The sequence below is a fragment of the Pelobates fuscus genome, chromosome 1, assembly GCF_036172605.1.
Source record: "Pelobates fuscus isolate aPelFus1 chromosome 1, aPelFus1.pri, whole genome shotgun sequence".
In the NCBI taxonomy this organism is placed as follows: domain Eukaryota; kingdom Metazoa; phylum Chordata; class Amphibia; order Anura; family Pelobatidae; genus Pelobates; species Pelobates fuscus.
This window is the reverse complement of record NC_086317.1, coordinates 384002510-384027338: the sequence shown is the minus strand read 5'-3', so window position 1 is coordinate 384027338 and position 24829 is coordinate 384002510. Positions and strand designations below refer to the sequence as shown.

Genomic DNA, 24829 nt, shown 5'->3' with positions numbered 1-24829 from the left:
TTCCCACACAGCCAGCCAGATAATGCACCACATAGAACTGCACATAAAGCTTGGATGAAACAGTTAAGCTCCTGATAAAGCCATTGGAACTCATCCACTGAATTAATGGATGCTGATAAAACCCAGGATAATTTTCATTAATCTGCAACTTGAATTAGTCTTGTTATGGCTATTTATGTTAATGTTTGCTTTTGTTGTTTCTGCTCATGTTATATATATCTTAAAGCCCCCCAGGGCTCCTGCTTAATGCTGTTTATTTTTGTTGTTGAATAAATAGCCAGAAGGGTGCACTATATAATGTAGGTCAAAACGCTAACATTTCCCATTAGGACGACACACGCTGCACAGGTAACTACATGTCAATAGGTCACGTCGACTAACTTACAGAATAGGCTTTATTCATACCTTAATTTACGTCACCTCTCGGGCCATACTCTGATTATAATGCAGCAAGGTATTGCTAATAGATGAGTGCATGACCTCACAGATTAAGCACACACGGCAGCTTACTTTACGTTAACCGCTTTTTACATATTAACGACCTAAGTCCATACAGGCCTCAGTTAGCAATACAATTTCGTATTCATAAAATGCTGATACTTAAATTTAAACAAATAGCGCATTTGCTCAGATTATACAGCTCATGTTGTAATGCCTAAAGTGTACATGTACTAAGTTTAGTATGAGCATAAGTTTATGTTTTGATCAACATGCCTTTGCACAGGCGATAATCTGCATTTTTACTTGTGCGTTAACAATTTAAGCCTCTACGCAGGCGACTGTTCACCTTAATGTTTGATGTAAACTACTGCTTGAGCCCCTGCGTGGGCAACCGCTTGCTCTTTTTGAACCAGTTTGCAATATGCATTCTTATGTGAAACAATAAAAATATTTAAAACAGAATAAGCCTCCCTCTAAAACAAATAATACAAACAGCCCATACACAAACACACAAAGTCCCCACAAACACAACATTACTGACAATCTACACACATTCATACAAACCCACAAGCAGCCTCTCACATAATAACATAAGCAGCACACGACCAAACACACAATGGGACATACCATCCAGACACACAATTGCACAATACCACAAACTACTCATAAACATATACAGCCCACATACGCACAAATACAACGTTGGATAGCAACTGCAGCGCCCATAAATAACACAAGCACAATACGGCAACATGTACACCTTGATTTAAAATAATAGGACCGGCACACCAAATAACAAAATCTTGCCTATCCCTTTGATAGTTGCTAGCCAAATCTCAACCCAACATATATGTTACAAAGTTTTATTCCATGAGGTATGCTCAGTGTCCATAGCTGCTTGTGCATATTTGTGCTCCCATAATGCTTAGAATAACCCCAAGTGCATGCCTAAATCATGTCAGGTGGGAAACTGCAAATAATTTAACAGTGAGAAACAAACTATACCTTACAACAGACTACAGAACTGTATATTGAATGGTATTTAATATCCTTTTTTCAGAGTGTGGTTTTGAAAGGGTTATCTCTGGTCCCCTCGTCTTGCCCTGGGTGGGGACAGAAGCCATGGCTTGTGTCAGAAGCTCTGTGGGATGCTCCTTACAGGGTGGGAATATATTTGTCTTCACTTCATACCTAAACCTCAGCATTTTCTCGCTAAAAGGAGGGGCAGGAAAACAGAATTTGGAGCCAAAGGACCAAGCGACAGATCAAAACATGTCGATGCTGAAGGGAAAATAATTCTCGTTTTATAACCTTGGTAATAAAAGCTAGCTTTTGCAAAACAGGAAGTAAGAAACACATAAAACTTTCACCGTAATAAATAATTAACATATATATTAGCAACTGATTATTAAGTTATATTTTGACAGCACAAATTTACATTTAATCCTATAGAAGTGTGTTTTCAAAAATGACGGACTTAGACAGCACACCAGGGTTGAAAGCTGCTCATAAGGCCACATGAAAAACTACTTCTCATTGATATAGTATATTCACAATCAAATAAAAAAAGAATGGATTTAACAGTTTAGATTCTAGAAAATCCAAAATGGAATAGTGCAGCGAAGAAGTATTATCAATTGTAAAAAAACACATCCCACTAGACACACAAAACATCACCAGGGTCTTGGATTCAGAACTTATAGTGGTACTGTCACCTTTTGAAGACTTTGCAAGATTTGTAAATTTCCCCAACGGTGGCTTTGCCGTTTCAGGTTTGGTGGCCAGGGGGGGCAGGCAAAGGTGAGTTCTACTTACCTGAACCTGTCCCTTGCAGGTGCCGATATCTTCTTCCAATGGGTCCTCTTCAGCTCCTGGCGTTTCAGCGCTAGGAGCCAACATCACTGCTCTACTGTCACACATAAGTACAGCATTGAGGTTTATAAAGGAGCCCGTGGGACAGCGGGATCCTCCAGAAATAATTGTCAGGCATAGTCGGAATACTGACACAAACTAGTCCCTATTTTATCTCAGTATATATCTTGACTGGGTTGGAATTTCAGTGCCATTCCAACAGAGTCAATATGAGTATTTCATAAAGATTCTATCTTTATGAAATACAAATTTTTCAGGGTGGGTGACAGTAACGCCTGAAATCAAATGGATTAAAATTGTCCTTCGAAAATATTATTAAATTTGGACATAATGTGCGGCAGGTGGAGGGAACACAAAGAAGGAAGACAATGAAGAAATGCGTTAGCGTCACTCTTCTCTGTGTGCCCAGTTGCATTATGTCCAAATAAAATTTTGTTTTTGAATATAGGGCAATTTTAAGCCATTTGACAGAGTACAACTTGATGATATATTGTAAAGAAAGCATTAGCCTATTTTATTTCAACTTATCCTCTCATGTGATCACCTAGCACTCTCTCACTTTACTTTGTTAGTCCTTCATCTTGATAAAAGTGATGATATAATGTTGTCCTATTAATTATAATTATCAATATGGATACCGCACTCTCCTGGATCCCAGGGTGCAACCGGGCATGAGGTTGGCCAATCCTCACAATGTGATTTGCAAAAAAGTAATGATGGTCCAGGCACTCAAGTTCAATCCAGTGGGTAGATTTATTGGAGTAGAATCAAAACAACGTTTTGGCCCACAACAGCTTGACAAAGGCCCTGTTGCGGGCCAAAACATTGTTTTTATTCTGCTCCAATAAATCTACCCACTGGATTGAACTTGAGTGCCTGGGCCATAATTACTCTTTTGCAAGTCTTATTAATTATAGCCATGTTTGATCGATGAGCATCATTACAGCTCTGCGTACATTGCGTACACCAGTAATGACACAGCATACACCACGGCATCCCATTATGTAGATTTAGGATTAGTTATGTTTGGAGAGCCCTAAATACCTCTAACCCTAAGTTCCCCTAAGTCTAAACTTTCCTATCCATTGTTTTACCTAATGCTACAGAACCTAGCTTAAAGGAACACTATAGTCACCTAAATTACTTTAGCTAAATAAAGCAGTTTTAGTGTATAGATCATTCCCTTGCAATTTCACTGCCCAATTCACTGTCATTTAGGAGTTAAATCACTTTGTTTCTGTTTATGCAGCCCTAGCCACACCTCCCCTGGCTATGATTGACAGAGCCTGCATGAAAAAAAAAACTGGTTTCACTTTCAAACAGATGTAATTTACCTTAAATAATTGTATCTTAATCTCTAAATTGAACTTTAATCACATACAGGAGGCTCTTGCAGGGTCTAGCAAGCTATTAACATAGCAGGGGATAAGAAAATCTTAATTAAACAGAACTTGCAATAAAGAAAGCCTAAATAGGGCTCTCTTTACAGGAAGTGTTTATGGAAGGCTGTGCAAGTCACATGCAGGGAGGTGTGACTAGTGTTCATAAACAAAGGGATTTAACTCCTAAATGGCAGAGGATTGAGCAGTGAGGCTGCAGGGGCATGTTCTATACACAAAAGCTGCTTCATCAAGCTAAAGTCGTTCAGGTGACTATAGTGTCCATTTAAGCCCAATGTTTCTGTTAATGAAGACTTGTATGTAACCAATTTTATAACCTTTTGAAAAAAATTATAATAATACAACAAATTGGTGACATATATATTCTATTTCTGATGCCCATGGCACTATACACAAGCTACCCCAGAATGAGGCAGTTGCTTAATTATCTTGTGCAATCAGGAGAACGTGTTTTGACCTGACACTTCGTAATCTATCCAGAGCAATGCCACTTGCTTTTTGTTGTTGACAAGTAACCAGTAAGAGACTCTGAAAATATTGTTATATAAGGAAAATAATTTGGACAATGCATACACAAACCCAATGTAATAGTTTTATATTTAATAGGAATATAGTCACAGAAGTTTGAATGAGAAACAGAATACTTTGTAGGCAATTTGGCAACGTAAATTCATAAAATAACACAAGAATAAATCAGTGTCTCAAGACAGACTTATTCTAAGTATTGGGAGTTTCCGCTACATAACTTGCCTCTCTCTTGTCAATGCGTACACACACTAAAATGATCATTATATGCTCCTCACTCTGCTTTACGTAATTTATTTGCTCTGAAAAATGCTAAAAATGAAGATTTATTGTCAATGGCTGAACCGTGAAATGCAATAAAATACTGAAAGCTGGTTAACAAAGTTCTTATATTCTATGAAGTGAGCTAAAGCCATGAAGGGCTGAATTATGCACGGCATGTGCTGCAGGTACCCAGCAACTCCCTAATGCAGCTAATACAGCTGGAGCAGTTCTAGTTCTTAGGGGGGCACTCTGCTGCTGCACAGGCTAGTAGGGAGACCAAAAGATGGTCTTGACTGGCCTTTTGCCCTAATATTGCTGTGAGGGAGCTTATAGCCGGCACATAAGATGGGTTTTAGATCACTGTTAGTCCTCCTTTGAATTCCTTTACCTGATGGAGCATTTACAGTGATCTGCACCCTGGGAGGCGCAGACCATGAGCTCCACCCACCGGACAACCACTACCAGACACAGGCCCCACTGGACCACTAGAAAATTAGGAACAATGCCCCCCTGCCTAAAGGTCATGAAGAGGGCAAATAAAATCACATATTTTTTCATTTAAAACAAATCTTGTAATGTATGGGAGGCTGGACACAACAAACAGCCTCATCACTCACACACAACATATACAGCCACACACATCAACAACCATCCATATCTACCAACATCAAACAAAGACAAAACACACATCACACACAATCACAAACATCACACGCAGCCAGTTACATCCCATACAGCCACACACAGCTGCAACACACATATCACAGTCACCCATCACTCACAACTACAGCACTTACGGCCACACACTGTCACTTTTATTATTTATATAGCGTCAGCAAATTCCGTAGCACTGTACAATTCCCTAGCGCTGTACAACCTCCCTACACACAATACAAAACTCACTTCATTTCAGTTAATTTGATCAATACAAAAGACACTTGAAAATTAATGTTTAATATATATTCACCTTATTTAAAAAAAAAAAAAAAAATACACAGGGAAAAATTCCAGGCTGTACATACTAATGTCATGTGCTGCACACTCCTGTGTTGTCAATTTGTCCTTAGCACTAAACTTATTATGAACTTATTACAGTATAGTTTCAATATTCTTTAGAAGAAACACGTCCTTACATAGATGAACAGTGAAGACTTTATATTTACGTCTAAATACGCGATTAAGGTTGGAAATCAGTTTATTTAATTTAATGTCTAAAATAGTTACCAAGACTTAGTAACACTGAACTGTCCAACGTCAATTCCTTATAACTAACAGAGTTAGAGTTTTGCCATTTCACTATATCTAACTGAAACTACTGGAACACTAAATGATTCAGGTGAATGAGGCCACTCTGTAGAGTCTTTAGATTATATAGACTATACTAAACATTAATGAAATATAGCATTCAGCATCCAGCACACAATTATTGTACTCACACAAAAACGTGACACTCCAACACACAGTTTTAACATTCTGTCAGACTAGATCACAGTTAACTCACTGTCAAAGTTTTAATATGACCTTCTTTATAGATATAATTCTATAACTGGTGCAGAGCACAGAAAATAGGAGGCCAGAATATCTATATAACGATTATCAACATACCTTAAGATATCAGTACATTTTCACGTGTACATTTTCTAGTCATCCAGCAGTATATGAATACTCGCTGTTCTATGATTGGCTAAAACCACTAACTAGTCAATCCAAATGCAGCACACAAAGAGATCACTGGGAGTTTTCTCCTGCTGCTATCTTCTTATCTTATATCGGAATAATGTACGGCTTCTTGTAACAGTAAATGGAATTTATAGGCAGTTTAAATAACTTTTACACGTGTATTTGAACATGTCTCAATGTACTATTTCATACAAACTCCATTTAAATAAAAGTATTACTGACCCTATAAAAACCTCTGAACTTTTTTAAAATGTAACTCAATAAATCAGTTTTTCTTATAAGAGAAAACCGATATAGATCTTCAGCTCATCCGACACCTGGATGTGTTACAAATACAGAGATGTGACCCTAGGAGAGAACATCTTAAACTATCTAAAATATCCATAGAAACTGAAAAAGAAGATTCACATTGATTTAAAAGGAAGTTAAAAGAGGCAAAGGTGAACTTGTTCCAGAAATAATGATTCTTCCTTTAAGGAATTACTAGCCATGGACTATGCTTTGATAAAGGGTCGCAGAAAAAAAATCAAAAGTTGATATTCTTCTTTATATATATATATATATATTTTTTTTTTTTTTTGCAAAATTTGACCAGATAAGATCAGGAACTCTTCAAGAAACTATATATTTCACAAATGTGTGCAAATGAATGATACTGTTGTAATAATACTGATATGATTATCAAAGTTCTGAAGACTTTGTTTCAATCTGATCTGACAGTTTTTTTCAGAACATTCAGAACTGTTGCTGAATGTTTGGTAGCAGTGGGGAAACTACCAGGGTTGCAGAGGCTGATGTCATGTAAACCATTACTGCAAAACCACTGAGCCACCAGGGATTCAGTTAGCAGCACCACAGGACTACCAAGGATTGCCCCCCAGATAATCAAGGCTACCCGCCCTCCCCCATAGTAAGGTAAAGGAAAGGTGATAAAAAACAAACAAACATATTTTAAGGACAACATTACCCACAAATCCCTCATTCAGCCAACTCCACACTCAATCACATTCAGCATGCCCAAAACACCCAGTCACACTCAATCAACTCCACACTCAATCACAATCATAGGGTTAGATTTCAAATCTAACTGTGCAGTTAATGTACAAGTGAATGCTGGTGATCATTGTTAATAATGTATACAATAAATAAATCTGACTCTGAAAAAAAAAACATGAACATTTACACACTGAGTATTTGTACTCATATCCAATTTTTACATTCATTGGACATAGCTTTATTATCCTCCTACTGTCAGTTACAAATGGTTTTCTGACAATACAATGGTCTAAGTCAGTAAAGAAATACAAATTGTGCATAATCACAGTCTATTTAACTTTGGAATCAATAAAAAATGATTTTAAAAATAATGCATACACAGTGGCAAAATCTTGTAAACACACTTCCCCAATGCCGAGATGGCTAAATATCCAAGTAAAGAAATATGTTTGTAAACTTAGCACCGTCCAAAAAGTGGAATAACACAGCATTGTATGCAAGCTGGCACCTACACATACCTGAAAATTACACTGCACTATTTAAATGTATCCATGATTGTACAATAGTTTGATGATAGCTTTTATTTATGTGGGTTTGGCAAAGGGTTTTCCCAAGCCAGGCTTCCAGTGCTACGGGCATGCCAATATTTATTTGCAATTCTCTAATTGCCATGTATCTCATGAAACAATTTTCTTTAGAATATAACACAGGTGTTAGTGCTCTTTTTGACTGACGGTAAGTCACCCTATTGATTACATGTTTGGAATTTTAAATTGAAATGAAAGTACATTTTTAACCCATTTTCTCACTTCTGTTCACACATTTACCGGCTGCAGAGCCAGATGGCGATGGTTAGAATCCAGAGCCAGGTCTCTGTATGGGTGTCCCAGGCCATCTTCTGACCTTTCATCGGACAGCTGTGTCAGACGGTGAGGAGCTTTCTTCATCTCCTGGCCCAGGGGGCTGCCCTTTCCTTCTGTCTACTTGCCCTGTTGAAGAAAAAACTTTTATAAAAATTCTCATACCATTAAAATTTCAACCCATAATTAAATCCTATCCTTCCATGATTTATTTCACAAAGTCTAAAAAGTAAACAACGGTCAAATACATTATTTCACCCAAAGGATATATAATGGTGGACTATATTCTGGGAAAATAATGGCCACGTGGCTTATGAATGTCTCCAGAACCCAGGGATGACATGTTTCCACTAATATGCAGTTGACTATTACATGCTATATTTAGGGATAGTAGTGTTATTGGGTAGGGTTAGGATTTGTGTGTGTGCCAGGGTTGCATTTTTATATGCATTATTATTAGGAGAACACAGTGATACCTGTCATGTGCACAAATCCACATGTTGACTTACAGTGACAGAGTTAACATACCAACAAACACACACAGGGATGGTGTTAAGATAAGTACTTTTAAATATGAAATATGTAATGAAAGCTGTTGAATGAGTCTAGATAAATTCACAAATCACCAGTAGGTGATTTGTGAATTTATCTAGACTTCTCCTTTTTTTATTTAATATTTTTAACTTATGGCCCATCACCATTAACACTGGGGCCATAAGTTAGAAAAATATATTTTTAACGAAGGTTGCATATCATTGGTCTAGGTCTTCTATAACATCGACATCTGTTTAATCAGTAGGTTTGCTGAATGCTGAGAAAAAGTTGCAAATCCTTTAACCCCTTAAGGACCAAACTTCTGGAATAAAAGGGAATCATGACATGTCACAAGTCCTGTGTAGACCTTTCTGCTACCATTCAAAGTCCCAGTTTAACAGACTTGATGTTAGTCTACATTCATAATGATGCCCACTGCCATCAGAGAATGAGAGCCTGATGTTCTGTCCAAAAACTGCAAGTAACAGAGCTCCTAGGACGGTACTTTTCTGCTAATTTGCAGGATGTGGAGTTTTATGTCCAAATGCTTAAAATGCAGAATATGGAATGGCAATTTTCAGTTTTGTTCATAAAGCTCTTTTTCATTTCTTTTCAGCATTTTCCATCCTGCTAGAATTTATCTCTGTTAAGTGCCAAAAGTTGCTAATTTTAGTATAACCCCCAATAGTTTCCTATTTCTATATACAATTCTACATATAACTTCTGGACAAATAACTAGAATCAGGCTTTCCCAAACTCAAACTCCGGCCTTCCAGATGTTGCTGAACTACAACTCCCATGATTCTCAGGCTATTTCTTTCAAGAATCATGGGAGGTGTAGTTCAGCAACATCTTGAGGGCCGGAGTTTGAGGTCACATGGACTAGATTGTGCACCAGATTACTTCATTAGTAAACAACACACCTGGTATGTAGATAAGATTAACTGATGAGCTGTTATAAACACTGCTTAGAAATATTGTATTGGAAAAAAATGCTGATTAGTATTTACTGGTTTGTGACTTGGATGCATGTTGTATAATCCCTCACTTTTGAGTTAGTAACCACAACCACTGCACCACGTCTAATTTATAACATGTAACAAATAAATAAAGATTCTTAGGGTATGTAACATGCATTTGAATTCTATAAACATTTTATTTTTAATGATATATTTTTGATTTGTGTTTTGACCTTGAAATACAGAGATGCCCTTAGTGTCTACATATAACTGGCTTTCCAAACTTCACAGGTAGCTCTTAAAATGTATATATTCACACCATGCTTATAGATGTTCTTCAGTAATATCACTTAGATATATATCACACGTCTTTTGCCAAAAGAAAATGTACTGCTATGTTTTCGTCGCTAGCTTGTCTTTTTCGCTTTAACTATGTGTAAAAATTTATTTGAGGGGGGCGGGGCCTGACTGCCAAGATGGCCGGACGCACTCTCTGATAGCTCCGGCACCAGCGGGCGCAAAAACACAAATCCTGTTCTACCAAACACTGTCAGTGGTGCATGGTGCCCGGAAAACGATACAGGACCCTGAACGGAACATGCCGATACCTGTCTCGCATCGAAACGCGAAACGAGCGCTTGAACCGGCCATGAGGCCCAAACAGGAGCGGAGCCTAAAGCCTGGGGGAGGCGGCCGATCGCCCGGCAAGGGAGCCGCTCAGAAGCATGAATCAAACGCTGCCCTGCTACCCCCCCCCCTGGACCGGCGGGGGCTATCCTGGTCCACGCAGGGGGTGCCCACCCCCGCAAAGCTACAAAAACGAGCAACAAAAACTGCAGTGAGACAAAACTGCCAGGGCTCAGGCAAGATGGCGCCACTGGCAGGGCCAGCGACGCAACACACCCGGTTAAAGCCACCCAAGCATACCTTGGACTTCTTCGACCAACTCTGCGCAAGCCTCTGGACGAAGCTCAGTGCCAAATGTCATGCCTTAAGGCTAGCGAGGAGACTGGCGGCGGCATGGATTCGCCCAGCAACCCGGCGACACCTGTGTGGACTCCGGCCAAGCACCGCTAGGGCGGCCTCCCGACGACGCCGAAAAACAAGATGGCGAGAAAAGGCAACATGTCCCGCGGCGACAGCGCTCACTCCCACTCACACCAGGGCGAGACCAGCCAGCATACCCAAGCTGTCTACCACACAGAGAATCCGAGAATCACCAGCCCCCCAAACCCCAGCCTGCGACAACAAGACTCACCAGAACGGTGAACACCACACAGGGACCTCGGGAAGAGCCCGGCGAGAGGAACAACCAAAAGCCTTAACCCCTGGTGCGCTGGCGTTCGAGGGAGACAGACACCTGTACACCTGCAGCTTCCCACTACAGGGCATCGGCTGAGCAGTCCACATGGATGCCCACGGCACGCACAGGACACAGGTCCTTTTGTGTTTGAACTGTTCACTGCAAATAGCCTGATTATATACAGATTCCCACCACTGCTTAACCTGATGTATATTAGCACATCACAGCTCAATACTAACAAACATATCTCTTGTATGCAGCATACTCCTTTATTGTGTTTTACGTAAATTACTCCTTAAGAATATTGTATAGGCCTAGCATGTTCACACATTGGGCGCCCCAGCTTAGCATTGCGCTACACAAAAAGCTGCTGGGACTCAGTCCCGATATGAGACGCCAGTAGCAAGCATGGGTATCAGGTAAGCTCTCTGAGTTTCACTGATCAGCAACAGCCACGGGGTGTCACACTTACTGGCTATACATTATGTGCAGGACAATCCTTACCAGTATCTCTCCTCTGTTTATTGTTTTAAATGCCTCCTGCGAGCATTATCTACCTACCCTAAATGCAGTTGGCCCGACCCCAGGGGTCAATACAATATAATAGAGCGCTCAACTATAAGCGTGCTAAGCCACAATAGCCACCACTGTAGTCTAGAATGTACACATCTACTGCCGTTAGACCTACTAATACTGTCGTTAATAAATATAGCACAGACGGAGTATCATTGGCATTTTCAGAGCCAGTTTCATTGACTGTTAATAAGCCTGTTTTACATTTTACATGTCCAGTGTACACCAGCTGACTTACCTTACCTTTACTGTTATATACACCTCATAACTTGCCTAGCCTGTACTTAAAGTTATGTTTAAGTTTGAATATAAAAACACGATTCAATTAGGCGACTCCCAAAACTGAATCAACTACACTAGTATGCTGGTATAGTTACCATTACACTGGACACAGCATCTTAATTTTATTCCATGCGCAGAAAGTTTAAGCCACGTTATTTTAGTTTATTTCATGTTAGGAAAATGCTTAAGTAATGACAAGCGATACCGTATACCGCATAACTCAACTTTATAAAAATGTGCAAGATCAACCCTGTACCTCTGTTTAAATGTTTTATAATGCGCTGGAGGATTGCCGTTGGGGTACCTCACAAGCGATTGTACTAAGCTTATGCACTACAAAAATAAAGAATTTAAAAAAAAAAAAAAATTATTTGAGCTGACAGCTTTCAAAAAGATGGTAATATTTATTTTCCTTTCTGTGTCGGGCTGCCTCTTTTGGCCTGTTAATCTGCATGCTGGAATTCTCTCTTCCTGGCTGGCAGTGTTAGTTTTGTGCAACTTTTGTATCTGGTGTCAGCACTCAAACCACGCTAACCCCAAATGATTTGGACATAAACGGACACTATAAACATCAAAACAACGTTAGCATAATTAAACAGGGTTTGCGTGGCTTATGTACCTTCACTCTCACTGCTCAATTCTCTGTCATTTCAGAGTTAAATCACTTTTGTTTCTGTCCATGCAGTCCTAGTCACACCTTGCCTGCATGTGACTCACACAGCCTTCATGAAATTACAATCAGATGTCAACTTACTTTAGAAGTTTGTATCTCCCGCTCTGTAATCACACACAAACTGCTTTTGAGGGGTATAGAAAGCTATTAACAGTGCAGGAGATTATACATTCTAAATTAAACAGAATGTGCAATAAAAGAAGTGTAAATATTAAATCTCTCTTTACAGGAAGTGTTTAGGAGGGCTGTATAAGTCACATGCAGAAAGGGGGTGTAACTCCTAAATGGCATAGAACTGAGCAGTGAGGCTGAAGGGCCTTATCTATACACTAAAACTGGTTAATTAAACTAAAGTTGTTTTGGTGCCTATAGTATCCCCTTAAGTGACTCAAACACATGATTATTTACTAAAGTAAGAATTTTTAGGAATTCAAAGTGAATTTGAAATGTAAATCAAAATAGCCAAACTGAAAAAAAATTCTAAATCAGCTATGCTTTCAGTTGGGCTACTTGGTCTTAAATTTGAAATTCACTTTGAATTCCTGGCAATTGTGGCTTTAGTGAATAACTCTGTGACTAACTCTGACAGTGTCCGGCTCTCAGACAATTTAACTCTCTAACTACCTGATAAAGAAAGAAAATAATAAATGAGTTCTAGTTTTTGACCTTTACCATTCCTAGGTGCAGAGGTCAAAGAAATAAAAAAAAAAAAAACAAGCCACACTGTTGGGAATGTATGTCCCGTCAAATTGAGTGCAGTAAGTTGTCTGCCCCTGCTGAACTACAACTCCTATCAAGCTCAGTGTGACTCTGGCTGAGGTTGGTGGGAGTTTAACTATACATGTAATCTTATAGTACAGTGAAGCAACTAATTGCATATTTGTAATATAACCACAATTCTGCTTCTTTCACCTACAAATATCTCCAGGAATCTCAATTTCAAAAGACAGGCAAAATTATTTTCTGCTCTGGATAACTGAATTCCTAATTATCTTACACCTCGACCAACCTAAACACTCTTCGAGCATCTCTGCCAGGACAAAGTATCTGCGACTGCCATTCATCAGCAGTTGCCCACTCAGACAGTCTCTCCATTGGCACCTCATCTTCTTTAAATAAGAATTCAGTATTCCTGATCTCAAGTTATGCACCTTAGCAGCACACTACTTACATGCCCTGGACTAGATTAGAGGATCTGGACAATTTACCACATTACAGTTAGAAAAACAACTTTGCCCTTAACTTTGCTCACCAACTACTACACTATTTATACATTTCCATGACAGAAAGAGAAAAATGTAACTTTTTACTAGCATCCACTATTAAAATGTTGATATTAGTCAGACAATGACTGGGAGTCCATTGGCAACACACCAAATATATATCCTTCTTACGCAACCCATGCTTCCAGAACGGAGAAGCTCAACACCCATTTCACTCTTGGAAGAAAGTAGGTCACACTAAAATATATAAACCAAAAATATTAAAACCAAACAAATGATCCTCACAAATCAAACACACATTTCCTGATCTCAATGTTCCCCTATTTGCATACTTACAAACCCGCAGCTTTATAGGGACAATACTTCCACATCTTATCCATGAAGATTGGGATCACCATATAGATTATCCACTTACACAACCAAAAACCTCATCCTACTCAATCAGCTCACTCACAAATTAAATCACACTTTGGCTACACAACCATATCATCAGGCCTGTCAAGGTGGACAACACATTTTTCCATCACTGACTCATCAAACATTCATTACTACAACAAAAAACAAAATTATCTGTCCTCACGTTCCGCCTTATTAGCAGAAGAGTACCTAAGAGCAGCCGGAAATCAACCACAGTGGTGCTCCATGTAAATGGACACCGCTGATCAGTCCCAGCCACAGCAAAAAAGACACCGGCTACATTCTGTGATAATGATGGTCTAGATTTATTTCAGAGTAAAACAAGCAATGTGTTGGCTTTCCAGAGCCTGCAAGGCACTAAGGTATGATTAAGTCTCTAGGGAGCCAAATGGTAAATTTTTCTGTGGGGTGATTTACCCTGAAATAAATCTACACCATCATTATCTTCACCATCAGCCGCTTAACCCCTCAAGGACACATGACATGTGTGACATGTCATGATTCCCTTTTATTCCAGAAGTTTGGTCCTTAAGGGTTTAAACTACTCCCAACATCGACTTAACAAGAAATGCACTTGGAAATTGCACATCATGTGTATTATTCCCCTCAAAAGCTATTTTCCCTAAAACTTAGAGATGTAGCCAACTGTCTGAAATGTGGGACAGACAGGGCAGACCTTTAAAGCTGCTTTTGGTGATGTGCGGAAATTGAGGAATTCTAGAAACAGGTAGCAAACAATGTAACACAATTACTAGATAAGACCTTTCAAATCTCCCCACTGTTAGTAGGGCTGGGGATGGCGAAAGATCAATTTTTTCTTACCTGGCAAACACACATCAACAGACTAGACAGAAATACACAATCAAAACTAAAATCTACATTTGAATTTACAGACTGGTACCTGTCCAGAGTATTGTCAGGCCAAGCACCAATAGCCCAAGAATGCCAACTTCCCAAAAGAAAACCTCTCAAGCTATTTACATCTAGAAGAGTAACGTATTTTTTCTTTTTTGTTTAAATTGTTGTACTATTTCATTTCCTTCTCTTTTTATATCAATCAAAAACTTTCTCTAAACCGCCTTTCTCAAAATATTTGTGTACATTGTACAAGATGTACTAAACTGCTTCATGACAATAACAAGATTGAAACTAAGTTAAATTTCAGGGTAATGTTCAGTTTTCTGCCATTTCAGAGTTAAATCACTTTGATAATGCTGCCTAGGTACACCTCCCCTAACTGTGACTCACACCTAAAGAATCCAATTTTTAAAGGAACACTCCAAGCACCACAACCACTTCTGCAGAACTGATGCTTGGAGTGTTTCTTTAAACATTTTTCAATTGTATTGCTGCTCAGATTTTTTTTTTACATGCTAATTATTATTTGTATAAAATAGGCATGTGCATGGGGAAAAAATTCGGTTCGGTTCGGCATTCCGAAATTCGGGATTTTCACAATTCGGGACTTGGGCAATTTGGCACTTCAAGACTTCGGAACTTCGGCAACTTTGGAACTTTGACACTTCGGAAATTCGGCAACTTCGGAACTTCGGCACTTCAGCACTTCGGAACTTCGACACTTTGGAACTTCGGCACTTTGACACTTCGGAACTTCAGCATTTCGGAATTTCAGGACTTCGGCACCTCGGGACTTCTCTTGCAGCCGCTTGGTAGATAACTCCCTAATTCCCACGGTATCAGGGAGTTATCTACCAAAAGGCTGAAAGACCTAAATTGGTCTTTCAGCCAAATTTACTAATACTAAGTAAACATTTATTAGTAAATTTTGCCCCTACTCGCTATACCGCGAGTAGGGGCATGTCTAGTAAACAGTGAGCAGCCTGTGACTGCTCACTGTTTAAAAAAAAAATAGTGCCCCCCCAGCCCCCACCCCTGAGCGGCGGGTGGGGGCCCTAAACAAGAATAAGGGGGGGGGGCAGCATATAGGGGGGGGTCAGCAGCAGGCGGGGGCCATAAATACTAATAAGGGGGGGGACCTAATGTCCTCCCCCCGGGCCCCCACCCTTGAGCGACGGGTGGGGGCCCTAAATTGTAATAAGGGGGGGGAACCTAGTGTCCTCCCCTCTGGCCCCCACCCCTCAGCGGCGGGTGGGGGCCCTAAATACTAATAAGGGGGAGGGACCTAAGGTCCTCCCCCCTGGCCCCCACCCCTGAGCGGCGGGTGGGGGCCCTAAAAAAAATACCCCCCCAAGTGACTAGGGGTCCCCAAACCCCTAGTCACCCCCCCCCCAATAAAAAACTTATCCACCTACCTACCCCCCTCACCCTAAAAACTAATGAGGGGGGAACCTTTAACTAAGTACCTGTAAAAAAATAAATAAAACTTACCATTCGATGTTTTCTTTCTTCTAAAATCTTCTTTTTTCAGCCCCAAAAAAGGCCAAATAAAAAAACATAATAACCAACGCAATTATAAAAAAACAAACAAAAAAAAACAAGCGCAAAAAAAAAAAACATCTTCACCCATGGAGGGCTCCGCGCAGACTGAGCTCTGCAGGGCGGGGGAAGGCTTATAAAGCCTTGCCCCGCCCTGCAATTAGGCTCAGAGCAGTCTGATTGGTGGGTTTAAGCCATCCAATCAGAGTGCTCTGTGTCATTTTACACAGTGTGGGAAAGTTCTTTAGAATTTTCCCACGCTGTGTAATTTGACTCATAACTCTCTGATTGGTTACATAATCCACCAATCAGAGAGTTATGGCTGCTCACTGTTTAATAGACATACCCCTACTCGCACTATAGCGAGTAGGGGCATAATTTACTAATACTAAGTAATCTTTACTTAGTATTAGTAAATTTGGCTGAAAGACCAATTTAGGTCTTTCAGCCTTTTAGTAGATAGCTCCCTAATACCGTGGGAATTAGGGTGTTATCTACTTATTCATTCCTGTCATTAAACTCACTGGCCAAGTAACTTACATTTTATATGAATGTATGTTACTTGATTGTTGTAAGTGTTGCAAATGCTTACAGGTGAATCCTGGCTATGTTTGTATACTTTTTATTTAAAATTGTATACAATGTAACATTCTTCTTCTTTCACTGGGTAAGTATACTAGTACTTAGACAATACTGTGTTTCGGAACTTCGGCACTTTGACACTTCGGAACTTCGGCACTTCAGCACTTCGGAACTTCTCGGCACTTTGGTAATTTCGGAACTTCAGGACATCGGCAATTCGCACTTCGGACATTCGGAAGTACCCAAATGTCCGAATTGTCCGAAATTCGTCTGAATTCCTATTCGGACCGAAACGAATTGCACATGTCTAGTATAAAAGAAAGTCATTATGTAACAGCAATGCTTCCTGTTAATGCATTACACTAAATCACTGCTCTTAGTAAGACGAAAGTACATTAACGATCACACAAGTTTGCAGAAAATTCAAAAGAAGTAGCAGGGATATATTTTGAGAGCGTGGCAATAACTATATTAACATTAAAAAAAGAGGCACCAATAACTGAGTTATGGTGAGCTTAGTGCCAGCTTGCTAAATTAAATGATCTGCTTGTTATTTATATTGTCAGATCAAATCTTCAAATCCCATAGTGAACAATGTGATGTCACACTGTAAAATAAAAAATATAATGCATGGTTTTAGACATTATTGTGAATTTTGCGTTCATCAGTCTTATAGAATCCAGAACAATCGAATAATGATGGAATTACTTTCAAACAAAAGACTTGTTATTTAACACACAATAAACTTAAATCCCGATTACAGTTCTATATCGATTATACAGTGAAAAAAAACAAAGCAAAAACAAGACAGCTCCTTTGTAAAATATCCATGCAGAATAGACATTAAGAAGTTTGTCAATAAAATCGAATAAAACAAATTCACAGAATAAATGAAGAGCAGACAATGAATGAGGCACTGAAAAAAACCCAAAACAACAACAACAACAACAACAACACACTGTACAACAAGATTAACCTTTTCCATCTTTTTGCTGAACTGCTGTCACTGTCATAATATAGGTTTCCACCCTATAATAAACACTGGAATAGACAGATGATATAATTCTTTGCAGAAGTGGTCTCCTCGGTTCCCGCACAGCTTAGTCGAGGATGCCCTGTAGACTCTGCCCATCAATGTCCTGTAATCCTTTTGTATTTCCATAGATTCAGGATAGACGTGAGAAACCATTGCACACTGATATAATTTGACAGTTCTCCTTAGGTTTTACTGGTTCGAATAAATAGCCCCCAGCAGGCGTCTGTGGCCAGATAATAGTTAACCACTAGGTAAGTGTATGAATGACTTAATAATAAACTGGAAGAGAGCTATGTATGCCTCCCTAGTGATGCTCAGCAGGGGTTACTGTTGACCCCACATGACCCGGGAGTATTGGGGTTGAAAAATATAACATATAATATAAAATAATGCTTCTTAGCTGATTACCTGCATATCATGTCGATGCTATTAAAGACATAGGTGGAAACCTCAACAGGTATCATTATAAGTGCAGGCTGCATCTTGTTCCACAGTCTAATGTATTTTTGGAAAAGTTCCATTAGCATGATATTGTGTGATACGCAGAGAAAACTGGAGAACTGCAAGAATATTCACAAAAAGGCAAATATAATATAGAAGAGAGATGCATACCCAATAACATGGATACATTCTCATTATAATGTTTATATATATATATATATATATATATATATATATATATTTATATATATTTATTTATTTTTTTAAGTTTACTAAATGTTTTATTTAACTAAACAATGAGTTGGCGTGAGCTAACAATTTACAAAGTTTAAGCCAAATTAAATCAATGGGCTGGGAAAATAAGCCGCCCTGGTAATTGATATATCGACCAAATTGTTCCTTATAATGACTAAACATGTAATGACCCTGCTAAGAATGGACCCTGCAGCCTATTGGTTTGAACAGATTCTGTAGGCAGTGGACAACAATCTGAACTATCCTCTGCGTTACAAAATGACAGACAAACAGACAGATTCCTGCCAGAAACGAGTGCCCAATGGCAACCAATGACAGTAAAATGGTGAATCATATTATCTGTTTTATTACCACTAGATATTGGATCGATAGATAGATAGACAGACAGGATCTAATATTACACATATATAAATAAAAGATAACATACTAATTTACTAGTCGCCGTATTAATCCAGTGATAGAGATGCATTAAAATAAAGTCTTACTCTATCTATAATTTTTCATTATACCTACATAAATACTATGTTACATACTGTTTAATACAATCCCTTTATGTTGCAACATTACATATTCTTTTCTTGTTATATTTTGTTTGCTAAATGTTCCCTTGTCTCATTCCTGCCACACAGACACAGGTTGGGTGTGTATACATTGTTGCAGTACACAGTTTGCTACCACAGTCTGAGTAATTTTTTTGCGACAATCAGTATTCATCCACTTGTTAAACCTCTTACAAGGGACCTTATACTTGAGATTGTTCTATTTTATCATTGTATCATTGTAAGATACATTAGGGAATGTATTCCCTACACTATATGTTGATCCAGCAGGAACTGAGATATGATAATCAGCAGGTGAATCATCTTGAATATTCACTAAACATTTTTCTGAGTCAACTAAAATCATCCGATGTCTCAGCATCTCTAACCTTGCACAATGAAATTTAAAACACATGGGCAATCCCTGACTGAATCAACTGTAAAGAAACATGTCACCCCTCTAGGATCTGACTGGTTGCCTACAAGTTCAGCTTGTGATACAGAAAGTCAATATGAAGTCAACTTAAATGAACAGACTGTGGTATCACAGTTCAACTCATATCCCCATTGCCGTCCCATGCTAACAAGTCTTGCGTAAGTCACACTATTTGCTATTTTAGTTGGACACTACTAAAAGCTGTTGACATCCTCAATGATTAATAAACAGGTTAACAGTGACACTAAGACAAATTATATTTTCAGCATCCTCTTTGATTAATGCATTAAGTATATCATATTCCTTTGGTAATTCATTACATCCTTCCCAAAGATTTGTTCAACAAGAATTTCTATGATCTTTCCATATAGATTAGTATTCAGTAAGCTTGTGAAAAACTATTGAAGATCTTATTTAGTTCATGGGCTACTAGCTGAAAAGACCTGAACAAAGTCACAAAACGAAAATGTTTCCTTGCTGATAGAGGACACTCTGTGAAAACATTAACAAAATGATGCCATATATTTACAGAGTTATTTAACCAGAAGCACTGAGTGGTTTACACCGTGGATACTTAAATAACAATATATTATAAAACAGGGGAACTCAAACACCGGAACTTCAGCTGTCAGCACTCTACAAGTCCTACAAACACTGGCAGACAAAAATACTCTATGATACAAAGGTTCATGGGAGCTATAGTGTGGTGGATAAAGCTGGGGATCCAGTATTTGATCACACCTGAAACAGAAAGGATTGATGTGGGCCACCATTGTCACATCAATACTCAAAGCTATTGTGAATTTGTTAATATTTATTACATTCATTTTCGTTTTGGTTTGTTTATAGGTTTAATTCATAAATATTAGGTGTAATCCATTTCATAACACAAGCAAACTTGCGGTTTCATCTCAACACTAAAAAAATTGCAATTTTACTAAAAAACAGACAATAACAATTTATTACTTCTCAACATCTATTTTCCACTCTCACTATAATACTGAGACTATAATCACCACTATATCAAATAGATCAGAATCAAAACCCAGTTAACAATGTCTGTAAAATTGGATAAAATATAAAATTCACCCGTTTTGGTGTATGTTGAAGCTTTCAAATTGCTTGATTCATCTATCATCAAATCGAGAATGCCAGTCCTGTTAGGTCTTTAAGTGGTTAAATTCTACTAACACTGCTTTTGTTCCTATGCATTTACTGTAATTAAGACTGATTCTGCAGCGCTATGATGTAGTAAAATAGATTTACGCTCTAAGCATATTTGTATATACATCTTTTTTTTTATAGATCCTCTTTGCAACAATACTCACTTATCATTATAAATAGACATTAATTGGGTATTTAATCAAAAATATATGTTAAAAAATATTCATGGATTTAATGACCGATCAATATTGCAGTTGCTATTTTTTATTTTTTTATTCATGTGTTTTTGTTTGGTTTCTTACGTTTGGAAATATTGATGAAAATCCTAGCGATAAACAGGATATTTACTTATTGATTTCAAACTAATTTTCTATCTCTGAAAGCAAACTGTCCAGACCTTAGGATACAGGGGCCACACTAAAAACCCTCAGAAATCTTGAACTATTCCTGGTGCAATTATTTCTCATGCTGGAAAATGCTTCCAATAACTATACAATGAGATCAATAATAAACCATCAATATTTGAATTCTACGTTTAACCTACAAAATGACATTTGTTAAAGAAATTCCTGTAAAAATAGACTTAACATTTTTTCATTATTTGTTTTGCGTTTAAATATAATCATCAAAGTTTCTTGTTGCAAAAGGCGGAACCATTACACAATATATTACATGTGTGAAAAATTAATTTCCCTTCTATCCTGGTCCATGCATTTAAATTAAATAATTAATTCATTTTCTTATGCATTTTACTCTTTCCATTTTCCTGGATCTATGTACGTACTAATGCTTTTTTGTAAAAATTAACTTTTGCAAATTAAAACAAATATATATTGTTACTTTTTGGGCTTAATGATGAAGCAATCACTTAAAACTACAACACATCTGAAAATTATGTGCGTTTTATTTCCACGGCAAGTTTGCAAGGACTGGATAATATTTATTTATCACCCCTGAAATTTTAGAGACATTTTATTGGGTGTCAGATTTATCTTAGTCATAGTCTCTCACACCGATTGTGCCTTATGTAGCGCCAGCTTGCAGGCTGGGTAGTGGTCGCAAGAGGCGTTGAGATGTGTACATATAATGGGATGGATCCAATTATGGGTCTGTGTCAGTCAAGGGCAGGGGTAGCTAAACGTAGATCCCCAGCTGCTGCAAAACCAAAGTGCCCATTATACTTGTACAGTCTCAAGGCTGTGAAGGCATCATGGGAGTTGTCTACAACAGCTGGGGATCCATCTTCCTTTTGACCACCCTTGGACTAGGACATAAATCTTTTTACTCTACAATCACAGCAATGTATTCACCATCTTTTATCAGCCAGCCAGGTTCTTAAAATTCAAAGTTTGCAAAATATACAAGAAAGGTCATCTATGATTCCTGTGTCAAAATTCCTCATAGATTTAATGCTCCCAGCATATGTTTAATGCTTAATCAGTCAATGAACAACCATCTGTACCTTTAATATTCTCTCTGCCTTTTTGGTACACTGACAGCTATTTTTTCTTAGCCTTTAGAGTCAGTCATTTCTGTCTCTGCTTAGCTGAAGATTCGAATTTTGAAAACAACAAAAAAAAAACTACTAAAATCTGCTTCTATTAACACAGATATTAGTGCAATCCTCAAATCTATCAGATCTGATAAGCAATACACTTCTTCTATCATCCAAGGTCCATGCATCCTCCAGGATACATTTTAAGGAGGGAATTAGTGTCTCAAGTTCATTTATTAGTTTATTAGTTAGTAACAAATAAATACAAACACTACATTACAAACTATTCCATTGGCTATCTGACTAAACACACATATAGCAGCCCATTTTTTATAGATGCAAACTCTATCTAGTTAGTTGTGAATCAGTTGCATTGTAAATCGAATAAAAGCCATAATGGTAGAATGTTCGTAGATTGTCACCTGTCCTCTGAGTTTACAAACTGTTCCCTGACCATAAATAAAAGCATGGATACCATAATAAGATTATACAATGAGCATTGTTCAGATCACGTGACCCTATTATTGCATTCATTCTGCAACACAAATTTTCGCCAATCTGCCTATAATATCCACCTCATCCCATCTTTCCCCTTGATTGACATACCTTCCTCTCCAGTGCTGCTCTATAGCTCATGCGGCTATATGTTTCCTTTAAGATGATCACAATGTCTCAGGGCTTTAAGAAGCTGACTTTTCCCTTTTCTAAGGCAGTCTGTGAGTGATTCTGTTCTGATACCTGGTCACACAGCCTCATGCTCCCTGTATCAGCAACTTCTGGATGGATTCTAGTCTGTGTCTGGCAGATTCTTCATTCTGTGAAGTTGCTCTGGATAGTCCCTGCACAGCCCCTCCCTGAAGTTACTTTTCCACTCCCCCATCTGTCCAAGCAGAGAATTTACCTCTTCAGTCTGTACTTTGCTATTATCATTCCTTTCTCACTGTCTGCCTGCACAGCTACCATCCTCTTCTATGGCAGAGAGGTGCTTGTAATGCTACAGGGCACAATGAGTGAAGGATCACAGGGCAGAGATCAACATAACTCTGCAGTCACAGCTTGTGTACTGCAAACACAAACTGAATTGCAGATGATTTAGATGGCAAGTAAATGAGGATAATAAAGGCTAACACCTTAAACAGTCATGCGTTGGAAAAAAAAAATGCACCAGAACTTACATTTTATTTAGTTTCATGAAGCAAATGTGGACATTTATTTTCAATGTCAGTATACCTAGGTGACACGCTTTAAAAAGAGAAGAATAACATATTTGTCGATTTTTGTTTACTGGCAAAAAAATAATACAAAATGTTAAAATAAAAGTTACGATAAAGGCAAAAAAAAAAAAAAAAAAAAAATTAAATACATAAACCAAAACCAAAAGTATATATTAATATGTGACATTTTGAAATTTCCTGAACTCCTTATGTACGCCACTGCATATCCAGGTAATATATTTTCCTCACATAAGCCGAAATCTTGTCTTCTCGGTTTTCTTAAATTATTATCCAACACTTTATATCTCCCATATTGTCACATTGGCCGTGGTAAACATTTGCACCATGAAGAGTCCTAGCGAATGGCTTAGTCATTAGGATAGAATAGGGTCTGCCCACAAAGGGTTACATTGCTCATGTGACAGACTACACAAAGTATTAATCAGTTTTGGATATTTCCTTATTTTGTACAAGCTGGAATTAAAATTTAGTTTTTGGGGATTTTTGTCGTTCAAAATTCAAGTAAACTCCTCGTGACCGTCCCCCCCCAAGATTCCATGTGATTGTGACAGGTCAGTTTGGTACGTTTGCTGTGGGCATGTTCGGTTGTTTCATTATGATTTTCTCAAGGATAAACATGGCTATCTTTGGATACCAATTATGAGTATATAATACAATATTAAGAATAATTTAAATATAAAATGGTTCGGATGCAACAATTCGTCTGTTTTAACTGATATGCCTATTTGCGAAAGGCAAATTTGGTTATTGCAGCAAAATCAGAACCTTCATTTTGCTGCAGTTTCAGTTGTCTGTCGAAATTAGACGAATCTCCTTATAATATAGGTGATTCACAAATAGTCAAATTGCAATCCAATTGGCTTGATTGAGTTTATCCAATTCCACAGATAAGGCGTAGGGGAAGTGTAACTAAAACGTATGCCTTCCAGTCCTAAATAGTCTTAAATCACTCTAGTACTACTAGTATCCCCTTAACACTTGAAGGATACCCCAACTCTAAACCCTCCCCCCAAATCCGACTCAATTTACATTTATAGCAGCATCTACAGCAGCATTTTGGGTTCTTTTTTTAGCGAAATTCAGTTACAAATCCGCTGAAATTCGGTCTGAATTCAGATGAAATTTGGTTGTGGTATTTTGACATTTCCACTTAGGGGTGTATTCATTTTTGTTGCCAATGGTTTAGACCATGCTTCCCCAAATTCCAGCCTTCCAGATGTTGCTGAATAGTGATGTCCCGAACTGTT

The 24829-nt window shown here is 38.2% G+C and overlaps 1 protein-coding gene across 3 annotated transcripts in view; it reads right to left on the bottom strand.

The window, feature by feature from the left end:
- WNT10B (Wnt family member 10B) overlaps positions 1 to 23144 on the bottom strand; it is a 35462-nt gene extending 12318 nt beyond the window's left edge. Inside the window, exons 1-2 of one of the 3 annotated variants that reach the window (XM_063444727.1) lie at positions 23086 to 23144; positions 8006 to 8167 (exon numbers count right to left, since the gene is read on the bottom strand). In XM_063444727.1, coding sequence (XP_063300797.1) covers positions 8006 to 8088 — 83 coding nt within the window. In that variant the 5' untranslated portion in view covers positions 8089 to 8167; positions 23086 to 23144. Of the gene's footprint in view, positions 1 to 7987; positions 8168 to 22953 lie in introns of those variants that run through there. The other 2 variants (XM_063444726.1, XM_063444728.1) reach the window with 2 other exon arrangements.
- Between the last annotated feature and the right edge of the window lie 1685 nt (positions 23145 to 24829).